This window comes from Cucumis sativus, chromosome 3, assembly GCF_000004075.3.
Source record: "Cucumis sativus cultivar 9930 chromosome 3, Cucumber_9930_V3, whole genome shotgun sequence".
Classification (NCBI taxonomy): Eukaryota; Viridiplantae; Streptophyta; class Magnoliopsida; order Cucurbitales; family Cucurbitaceae; genus Cucumis; species Cucumis sativus.
Window position 1 is genome coordinate 5,342,170 of NC_026657.2, and position 12,073 is coordinate 5,354,242.

Below are 12,073 nucleotides of genomic sequence, written 5' to 3' on the forward strand. Positions count from 1 at the left end.
ACTTGTGTGCGTTGCTCATCAAGTAGCTGTTGCTTTATTTAGAACAAAACCTAAATAGCCCTTATATGGCCATTAATCTAATGGGCCTTCCCATAATGAAATAACCCATCAATTTTGGAGGACAAATTTTGAGCTAGTTTTAGTCATGGTGATAAAGAGAGTGGTTAGAGGTAGAAAATGAGATCTATCAATTCAAAGGATATAGCTTTAGCCATTAGGAACGGGGAAGGGGGACAACAATATTTACGGCAGCAATTTACAACCATAACAAGTGCTAAAGTAAGATTATAAGGAAAAGCTAGTTCAAGAGCTCAATTGAAATATAGAATCAAACTCTCATTCACAATTTTTAATAGGGACATTTTAAAATATATTAAAATAAATTAAAATATTTATAAGATATAACAAAAATTTAAATTTTATCGATTATAGAAACTGATTTCTATTATTGTCACAGATAGAAACATATGTGTATATAAATGTTTATTATCGAAACAATATGAAATTTTAAAATTTGCTATTTTATATTACTTTTTTTCACCTTTCTGTAATTTCCAATTTTTATTATACATTTTTGCCGGACTAAAATAGAACATTTAAATAAAGGGTTACTGTAATTGATGGTCATTTTAAGCAATAGTAGCTAAGGATATAGCAATATTTAAAAAAATTGAAAATATAACAAAATTATCGTTGATAGACTTGTATGAGTGTATCAGTGATAGACCAATATTTGCAACATGATTTATCGGTGATAGACTCTTATCATTGATAGAATTTGACAAATTTTACTATATTTGTAAAAAAATTTAAAATATTGCTATATACATAACTACTTTAAATCTAATTGTTAAATATACAATTATCCCGTTAATGAAAGTCAAAAGAATTTCCATATCAACTTGGGTTAGCTCTTCTAAAAAAAACTTTGGTTAACTAGATAGCTAATTCTTCTAATTTAGGAATAAAAATCAATCATTTTCTAAAGACTAAAACTTGATTGCTTAATTTAAAAATATTCTCTTCAAGAACCATAAAAGTGTAACTTGCTCAATAGGATATGTGCAAAATTTCAAGTATGAATGAATATATTTTTTTTTATAACATTATTAATATTAACGAATTACAGAATTAATACATTATAATAAATTTTAACGTGGGAGAGGAAATAATTAATATTGATCATGTATAAAAGAATAATTAACTGTTAGAAATTGCCCTACTTCGTCATCCTTTCAATCCATCTCCATCAAACTCCTGATGATAATATTTGAAGCCTTCGTGACAACTTCTGATAAGGTCCTAAGAAAATAATGAAACAAATTTAATTAGGGGAAAAAGATATACCTTGTTGTAATTATGAAACAAAAATACATACTTTCTTTTATGCATTATTTTATTTTATTCACAAAAGTTTGTGTTATTTATTATTTCCATATTTAAATTTGTATTCATTTTGTTTTTCTTTTTTTAAAATTAAGTTTAGTGTGATTCTCTCCTTGTATTATAATGGTTTGCATGTTTGTTAGTAGAAAAAAATGTTGAATAATTTGCTAAATTCTAAAAACAAAAATATCTTTTCAAAAGATACATTTATATTTTTTAGTTTTCAAGTTTTTTTGCTTGGTTTGTAGAATGTAAATATGTATAAAAAAAAAGTTGAAGGTAAATATTGATTTTCTATGGCTAATAGTATTAGTAATAGAATTTATGAGTTTCTCATTAATAGACTTTTATTTATGTCTATTAGTAATAATTTTTTATTAATTTCTATCATTAATAAATGCTTATAGACTTCTACACCACCCGTCTAACTAGTCTATCGATGTTTGAATAGATTTCATTTATTCAATTTACTATTCAAACTTCCACAAACTTTTACTATACCCTTTCAATAAATCATAAATACCTTTCATTTTTTTTTAAAGTTAATTTCTATTAGTATTTCTATAAATTTTAGATATATATTTACATAGACTATTATAGCATGAAATTCAAATTACTATTTTATATAACCAATTTTAGTAAAACTTAATTTTTAATTCGTTAGAAAGTAGTTAGACTAAATTCAAGAATAAAATTTTAAAAATATATAAATTAAAATAAAATGAACATCAAAGTGTTTACCAATAATATTTTAACTTTTTAAAATATTTATATTTTGCAGTATTTATATTAAGAATATTTTAAAATATAAAAAAAATTAAAATAGCTACGAGATATAGCAAAATTTTGAATTCTATCATTTAAGCTGATAAGTTTCTATCATTGTCTATCAACACTACCGATAAAAAGATATCAATTTCTATCGATGTTTATTATTAATAGAATCCTAAAAAAAATTTATATGTTCGAAATATTTTGTCAAATTTGTTATTTTTGACAATTTTTCTTTATAATTATTAATGATAGACACACTTAAAGATATTAAAAAGGAAAAAATTAGAAAAAAACATCTCCTAACACATTTTTTTTTTGCATATTGTAAATTTAGTAAAAATATGACGGTATAATCAGATGATAATCTACTTTTAAATTTACTATTTTTACCATTTTAAAAATGTAAGTGACGTAAACTTTATTATCATGAATTTTCTTTTTTGTTATTTTTACGAACTGGTTAGTGAAAAAAAAAAAGTTGCTTAACAATGCCATCTCAAAGATTTTTAGAGTATACTCATACTGATTTAATTGAAATGTTTCTAAAATTATGTGGACACTGCGTCTTATTCTTTTTATTATCATTTCATATAGACTGTTAAGAATTATTAAAACATTTAACGACCTACTGAAACTAAATGTTGATATATTTTAGAGGTTTGTTTTAAACTAAATTTTATCGTAAAAAATTTAAACAAAAATGATTTTGCTTGGCCTTACTCTCTCGAGGAATCAAATTTGAGTCCATCGAAGCTTCTAGCTTTTTGGAGAGCCCAATCGAACCTCCTTAACTCATCAATTTCATAATCATGATGATCATCGATCCGAAGTTGCGATGCTTTTATATCACAAAAGATAGGAATAACCTGTTGAAGAATCAAAAATGAAATCTTAAATAACAAATTTCCTTTCTATATTTTGAGGATAATGTTTCAATCTTTAATGTCAAATTAGCAAATAATATTGTAAGAATAATGTTGGCAGGCATAAGTGTGATTTATAATGTTCATTTCTTTAGGAGATAAGAATTTGAATAATTGAGATGTTCTAATATTGTCATTCTTTTTTCTCTTTAGTTTTTATTATAGTTACTAGTATTTTCCTCATTAATTTAAAATTTTTGGGTAATTGCATTTAAATAATATGAGTGTGATCACATTTTCGAAAGATTATTTAACTAATAGACTCCAACTAGCATGCAATATGATTTATATTGATAGACTTCTACAAGCACGATATGATTTATAATTGATAGACACCTACTAATATTGATAGACTTCAACAAGCACGATATGATTTATAATTGATAGACACCTACTATAACTGTAATGGTTTGTATTAATTGGTTTCGAAGTCAAAACCTAAAGTTTTAACTGAAACTATTACAACTATCTCTTAACGACCTGTAAAATCAGTTATAGTGAAATTTCGGAATTTCTATTCTATAAAATACAAATCCAAACAATTATAGACTTAAAATTTGCAGATAGAAAAAAAAAAACTGAAGTTTTCCTAAGGAGACGCTGAAACCCTAATTCATAAAAATTCTCAATGTACAACTGTGTGAATTAAATAAAAAGTGTTTAAAAGAAAACGGGTTTTAAGTAGTAACATATATCTTATATCTACTAAAATAAAAGGTAAAAATGATCTATACATTATTAAGCATATATATATATATTTGTTAATTATTCACTTCCTATCAAAGTTTAAAGCTGAAATCATGTTGAGTTAATGTGTGTGTATATATATATATATATATATATATATATATATATTAAGAAGTCATAGTTTCTTTAAGAAAAATTAAGACGATGATAGGGAAAATTATGTGGGAGAAAAAAAACATAGGTAATAAATAAGAAAAAAAATGAAATAGTTAAGAAACGGGTTCATTTTTAAATATTAATTTTTCTATTTGGAATTTTTGAAAATGCTTATGTGACATAATGAAAATTGTCTCAAGAGAGAAAGCTAGCACAAATTTTAAAAACCAATTGGTTAGGGACCATGACCTAAATTTTGAAAATTATTCTATCTTCTTGTCCTTAGATTAAGCTTTCCCTAAAATAATATAACCAGTTTTTAGAAAACGAATTAATACATGAAAGGTAAATAGTCTCTGTATATAATTTTGGTTTTACAAAGCTAGAGTAAATATGGGTAGGTTTCTAAAGCACATAAATTCAAATGAGCTGTTTCAAGTAGTTAATTAATTATATCAATTTAAACCTTAATCATTCATGAATTAATTAATTGAGTAATGAAAGTTTAAGATTAAAATTAATATTATGATATGGAAAAACAATAATAATAGTAGGAGAGAAATATAACAAACCTTCTTGTTGGACTCAAACATCATAGCCAACTCATGAAGGCAGAAATAAGATTCACAATAACGAGGAGAAAACACAGCTACACCAACTTTACATTTCCTTATAGCCCCATGAATTTCATCAAACAGTTTATCTCCAGGCTTCATATTCTTGTAATCCAAAAACGGCCGCAGGTTCACCCGAACCAGCCGGTCATACAACAACGCCGCCACTGTCTTCTTTGTGTCGACCCCTCTATGGTTTATGAACACATCACAAGGCTTCAAAGTCATACCCTTCATCTCCTTCTTCCCCAGATGAGCTAGAAACTGCCTTGGCGTAATATTCCCGACTCCGCTCACTGCCACACGGTTCATATTCGGAGTTCTTGTTGTTGATTACGTTGAGAAAGGAAAAGAGATGAGTATTTTTTTTCTTTTGTTTTTCCTTTTATTTTTTCAGTCGTGGAGGAAGAATAATTGATGAGGTTTTTATATATGTAATTTGTGAGGGGGGATTTGAATGAGAAAAAGAAAATTGTTGGAGAAGAAGAATAAGACATTTGATTTGAAAATCAAACAGGAAAATATTTTTGGATTTTTGTTGACAAGGAATTTTTAATTTTTAATTCCTAAAGTGCCAAAAGGAACGAAAGAAAAAAAAGTGAAATGAGAGGTTTGACCAAGTAATAGATAGAACCACTGTTTGTAAGGTTGGCTTCAAAATATGAAAACTTTAATTAAATTGGGCTTTACCGTTGTGTACGTAATTCCTTAACATCTCTCTCCTTTCCTCACAATCAACTTTCAAAATTTTCTTCATACTTTTTATTTCAAAATTTCTTCATACTTTTTTATTTCAAAATTTCTTCATACTTTTGATATAAAATGTATTGGCATATGAACAAAAATCGTTAATATCTTTTACGTTTTAGAATATTTTTATTGTTGGTATATGGATGAAAATTATTATCTATAGTCTATGGTCTATCACTTACTCTAGTTTTCTCTCTCCTTTTCTTTTCATCGTTCTTCATTATTCTCTTATATTTCCTCTCTTTCATTTTTCCATTTCTTTTTTTTGTCTTCCTTTCTTCTTCAATGTCATAGCTTCAAATAAATAGAATGAGCTCTCTTTTGTTAGCCTGCCTCTTGATAGGTGAATAATTTGTCGTCCAGTGATAGCATAGATCGAACCCATGGTAACTGAAAAGTTTATAAATTAAATGACTTACAATTCTAGGTAACCAAAACGGGGTCGTGAGATTGATTGTAATTAAAATTAAACAGCATAAAAAATTTTCAAAAACAATATGAAAAGAAACTATTTCGACTTTATAGAAAAGAGTACTAAAAGAAAAAAAATCTACAACAGTTTATTTTTTCTGAAGGATAAATATTTCGTCTATTTTTTTATTTTTTTATAATTTTCCTGAAATAAATAGAATTAATAAAGTGAAAATTTAGATAAATATGGAAAGAGAACCTATCTTAGATTATTACCGTATTTTCCTATTCAACATATTTGTCTATTTGCTCTTACATGTAACTGAACTAAATTAGAAAAGCCAACTCGTCGTCCTAATCAACTAGTTAATCTAAATTGAACTGATGAAAAACATGCAAATTTAAGATAGTCCTACCTATATTAAGGTCTAAGGTAAAGTTAAGTTGAATATATATTTAATACTGTCGAGGGAAATTTTTGCTCAACTTTCTAAAAGATATATATAATCAGGTCCAATTTGTGTAAACAGACAGATCAACAACAAGTTAGCAGGATCGATCCCAAGGGAGCTTGCATGATTCTCCAAACTCAAAATTTTTTATATTTGGTTTAGAAACAACTGCTTTGCTTTCTCTAGTATTGCCCTCTCTCTTGATCATTTTATGGAAAACCTACGTTATCTCTTAACTTTTCCTGAAGTGATGTCTCAAACAATGATCTCTGTGGAACAATACAGTTGATGGCCCCTTTGTTACTTTTTCAATGAAAAGGCAAAGTCTCTTTTGATTTTTATTTTGCTCTGAAGACACATTATATGAGTTAAACTACTTTGTCACTAAGATCATTGATGTCGTTTATTTTTATAGATTATATGCATATTTAGACTTTTACTAATTTACTATATATAAGAATGTCAAATTCTTGTCTGACATATTATCTGTGAACCTAAATAATTCAAGTACTAGTTAGACGTTCGTAGAATTTCAATATGGTTGAACAACCATGAGCCTAAATAAAAGCAGCAATACAAACTCGATGACACTTTTTTCTTACAAATGTTTGGGACATACTAAGTAAGTCTTGAACTCTTGAGTTTGTATAATTAGTACCTGATGTCTATTGTGTGATAACAAGTATCTGTTGGAGTAACATCTCTGTGGTACAATTAGTATCTGACTCATGTTATTGTGATAACAACTACATTGATTTACTGCAAATTAAATTTGACCCAAATCTCTATGGTACAATATGAACTACTTTCCTTGCCTTTTCTTTTCCTTTCTTTATAGATAAGAATCAATCTATTACATTAATTAGATAATTGAACGACTCTGTTTTTAATTTGGTTAGTTTAGAAAATAAACGTTCATGGTCTTTGGATCCAAAAAGTGAAGAAATATTGGGAGAGAGTCCAAGTTAAACTGCACATTGCCTCATGTATGCTATTGTTGTCAATAGTCACTACAAGGAATTGAGTCTTTAATGGCGCACTAAAAATGTTACTAAAACAAAAAACGTCTCTAAAAGTATTATCGACACAGTGTCATTCATTTCTAGGATTGTTGTTGTATTGGCGTAGCTAAAAGTTTTAGCGATGCAACAAATGTGCGCCACAAAAGGTGTACTTTTAGTGACATTTGCGCTTTACTAAATGCTTAGTTTTAGTAACATATGGTTTGTCATTATTTATTTTTTATAGTGACATAGTGCACTCGCCACTAAAGGTGACAAATAATATTGTTGCTGAAGCTTAATTTGTGACCGTTGCAAAGATCTTTTGCAACGTATTGAAGTCAATATTTAGTGCCACTAAAATTTACTGTGGTTTTTTTAGTTTAGAAAATCAATGTTTTTGCTACGTTATTGAAAGCGCTGATAAAAGTATTTTATTACATAAAAAAATTATACTTAATTTACTATATAAACATGTTATAAAATGTCAAATATAATAATCTTAGGAACTATCACTAGGCAAACATGCAATAACACCAACTTTATCACAAGAAATATATATGTCAAGAAACTTCGATAATTTCATAAAAAGTTTGAGTAATGTCAACCCAAGTTATAAATATGAAATTACATCAAGTAATAAATGGATGTACAAAGTTATAAGTATGAAGTTACATCAACAAGTTACATTTGTGCCGAAGTAGTGTGCATAACAAAAATTCCTACAAAGTCTTGGAAGCATGAAATGATCTTCATAACAAAATTATAACAAAACTATAGGATACGAACCAAAACTCCTATCATATCAATATGAAGTCAATGTCAAAATCTTGTATGTAAGATCATTTGCGCGTCCAATCTAAAATATGTAAGCACAACAAAACAAATAAGTAAAATATGCCACTACAAGAAATATCATCAAAAAAACGCTATTGTTGATTTTCAATAGCGTTTTTGAAATGCTATCGTAGCCGATGTTATTGAAAGTCCATGACGCTATAATATGTCTCTATTGATAGCACATATATGATGCTATAAATAATTTTTATAACGTGAAAAAAAACGGTATTGAAAATTGGATAGCGTTTTTTATCGCGTGGGAAAAATCATTATCAAAATGTTTCAATAGCATTTTCAATTCCATTGGAAAAATGCTATAAAAGACATTTTATAACGCTTTTTATTGCGTTCAAAAAGTGTTATCAAAACGTTTCAATAACTATTTTAATAACATTGAAAAAACGCTATCAAAATGTTTCAACAACGTTTTAATAACATTGAAAAAATGTTATAAAAGACTTTTTGTAGCGTCTTTTATTGCGTTCAGAAAAACGTTATCAAAACCATTCAAAGCATTCTCTGTCACGAATAATCTCAAAGTGTAAGCAAGTTTGAAACTCAAAACTAGTTTTAAAAACTCGTTTTTGTTATCAAAATTTAACGATGATTAATGAATTGAAAGATTAGTCACCTTTAAGAAATATGGATATATAAAAACAATGGGAACAAGAATATCACACAACAAAATTTACTTTGAATAAGCTAAAACAACACTGTTTTATGCTAATGACGAAAACCAAAAACTAAGAAACAATTCAACTTCATAAGTTTTGTATCCAAAATTTAGAAGTATAAGAAAATTGTACTATTAAAGCAGTTCAAAGATCAAACAAAAATATATAAGACTGTCAAAACAAGGAAAAAGTTCAAAGAAGAGAAAATTCTAATAGCCACCCTTGAAATCATTGACAACATCATATAATGGAATAAGAGTCATAGTCTCCATTAAAGCACCTTCAACCATGAACCCTGGTTTAGGGCCTTCTGGTTGCCTCTTGGTGCAGATGATTTCACCTTTGGCCTTGGCTTCGTCCTTCGGCACGTCATTCTTCACCTTCCTCAAGCAAAATTCCTCAGTTCATCGAGAAGGCTACACGTGCTCGACTCCAACATGAATTCTCTTCTTAATCATTTTGTTCCCGACCTGCAAAATTCATTCTCAACATCACAAGTTTAATAAGAAAAATAGAGTGCAAATCATAATGGAACTTTCTCTCATCAGATTCCAAAACCCATCAAACTAACAAAGTTTAATAAGAAAAACATAGTCCAAAAACTAATTAAGATTCTATGAAAATCAAACACAATCCATTACCCTAAATCACCTTATGTACATTCTAAAAACTAGAACATATCTTAAAAAAGAATCCTGAATCTGCTTGTTAATCTCGACGCTGATGGCACACTTTGTAACATTCCATACGCGACCTGTGCGACCGTGGTAAAATTTATGAGGCATACCCTTGTGGACGGCGTCGTTCACCTTGATATCAACATAATCACCAATTTTGTATGTCCTCACTCAAGTAGGTAGTCAAAGCACAAAGTTTGCCTAAAAATTGCTTAAAATACACGTAAAAATATATTATTGAGTGACTTTCAAACACTTTAAAATAACATAGTTTCTAAATTTAACACTTGAAAATGTAATCCAAACACATCAGTAGTCTAGAAAAACAAAACACCATAAAATATTTTAATAAAATTGGGAGCAGTTACAAATATAACTATAATACCTAAAGTAACCATAAATATTCAACTGAAACAAACTTGCGAATCAGAGTCCATTATTTCTCGAGAAAAATTAAAAAACTACCCCATACAATCACAATCACATTCAACAAACCCCCTATTAACAGAAGCTTAAGAACTTTTTTCTTTGCACACACATTTTTCCACTATAAAAACCCAATCAAAACAAGAACAAACACTTCTTCCAATCAAGTTCTTCAAAGAGAAAAAAAAAAAAAAAAAACCTTCCCACTTCAGCAAAGAGCCACAAAATCAAACCCTACATCCAAAAAGCAACAGAATATCTCAATTAGTAACCCGTCTGATAACCATTGTAATATAAACTGTCTTTATCAGAAGATAATCTTAATATATGCCCTATATCACTCACCATGAATGACAAGGTAATACATTAACTCAAACTTTAATTATTAAGAATCCTTTAATAGTTCAAGATATCAGCTAAAGCATTGCTACATACTTTTATAAAGCATCATATTATTCATATTTTAGACCAACAATTTTTTTTCTTTTCATCTTTTGAACAAAGAACCAAACCAAGGATTAAGGAATACTCTAGTAACAAAAGCTTTTTAATAAGCAACCTAACCTTCTCAAGGTCCCAGACCAGATGTGATTGAAACTTGGTCTGAAATGTAATTGGCCCAACCTAAAAAAACCAAACCAAGTACTGTAAAATCTTTGGACAAGAATATTGGAACTTGGAAGTAAAAATTGAAGAAAAGGAAAAAGAGAAAAGAATTAAATTGCACAAATGACAAACCATTCATGGGACCAGTTGCCTTCATACCAAATATAATAATATAGGATAAAACACATTAAGTAATGAACTTATAGCTTGCCCCTGATATATTTTCTCTATTGCCTCGCTTGCAGCCATAGCTTTCAAAATAGCATCACCAGTATTGTATGTTATTCTTTAAATCACAATTTGAATCATTCTTCATGTGCCAATGGTTTGAAATTGTATTGGAATATAGTTTTAAATTTGTTACTAGTTTTATTTTTGTTCGAAGTGTTATCTAGCTTGTAGAAATTGAAGTATGCATGCCTTGTGGAGTGGGGGATGGGGTAATGTTGCAACATGTAAGCCTAAAGATTGAAGTGTGTTGCAAACTTTGTATAGTTAGCTAGGTTGTAAAGATTTGTTAGTTTCTGTTATTTTTTCTCCATTTTGTAGATTACATCGAATATTGTACCATTATGGATAAGTCATGGATGAAAAAGAAAAGAATGTCAACTGTGTGAGGCCTAGATCTGAAAAGGAGAGTCCTGTTGAAAAAGAGAGGCGACAAGGAGTGATCAGATGATCCTTCTAAAATAAAAAGATTGATCATTCTAAAGATAAAATTCAAAGGGAAGGAAGGAAGTCGCATTTGAGAGAAGGTGATGGACGAACAGTTGTCGCAGCAAAGGAGTTCCATTGCAAGAAGAGTTCGGCGATTTGGTGAAGTAACACGAAGTGAATTTAGAAAAGAAGTGGACGGTTGTGGCCTGTTGCAAGAAAGAGAAGGTGGAAAATGATTTAGTTTATCGAGAAGAAGAATGTAAGGAAGAGTTTAACTTCTCGAGAAGATAAGATTAGCTTCTTGAGAAGATGTCTAATCTTGAGTTGACCGTTGACTTACATGTCGAATTTGGATTTGGCTGTATGGTGAGGCAAGGAGGTAAGGCGACACGTGTAAATTTGTAATTCGAAATTGGTGTGTAAAGAAAATAATCGGTCCAAATGATTAGTATAAATAAGGGTGAAAACTCTAAGAGAAGTGTTGTGTTATTTGGATGTTTTGTCGAGAAAGTGCAAGAAGTTGAGTTGCCGCTAAGGGAGTACTACGCAAGGAGATTTGTTCAAGGAAGGAGAGGATCAGATATTTGCATGAGTGACATTCTTAACTAAACACTCCTGCTTGAGTGACTTTCTTAAACAAGATGATTTTCACATGTTTTCTTAATAGGTTCCTACTGGTTTGAATTATGCTTAATGCGTTATGTATCTCTCTGTGTTATTATTATTGTTGTTGTTTGAAAAGAGAAAACTACTGCTTTTTATGTGCTTATTATGATGAATGTGTGCAAACCATTAGCCTTATTCCTATTAAGTGAACAGTGATTATGTAGTGTTCACATAATTTGAATGGTGTCATGTAGACCTCTGGTACAACAAGAAATGAATCAGAAAAGTTTTCAGATGTTGTGGATGGAGTGAACATTAGAATAGCTCAATTGCAAGATACATGCAAGAGTAAATCGAAATAGACTTGGCAAGGTAAAAGGATTCATGTTCTTTGTGGAAAGAGATAAGAGAAGCTAATGTGAGATTTATGTGA

The 12,073-nt window shown here is 28.9% G+C and overlaps 1 protein-coding gene and 1 pseudogene across 1 annotated transcript; both read right to left on the bottom strand.

The window, feature by feature from the left end:
• Window positions 1-1,134: 1,134 nt before the first annotated feature.
• LOC101213881 (TIR domain-containing protein) lies at window positions 1,135-5,037 on the bottom strand. The gene is made up of 3 exons (XM_011652261.2): window positions 4,499-5,037; window positions 2,881-3,026; window positions 1,135-1,302 (listed from the first exon to the last, which is right to left on the bottom strand). The coding sequence occupies exons 1-3, from the start codon at window positions 4,850-4,852 to the stop codon at window positions 1,236-1,238; spliced, it is 567 nt and encodes a 188-aa protein (XP_011650563.1). The 5' UTR covers window positions 4,853-5,037; the 3' UTR covers window positions 1,135-1,235.
• A 3,840-nt stretch (window positions 5,038-8,877) lies between these two features.
• On the bottom strand, window positions 8,878-10,626 carry LOC101214124 (annotated as a pseudogene).
• Window positions 10,627-12,073: the final 1,447 nt, after the last annotated feature.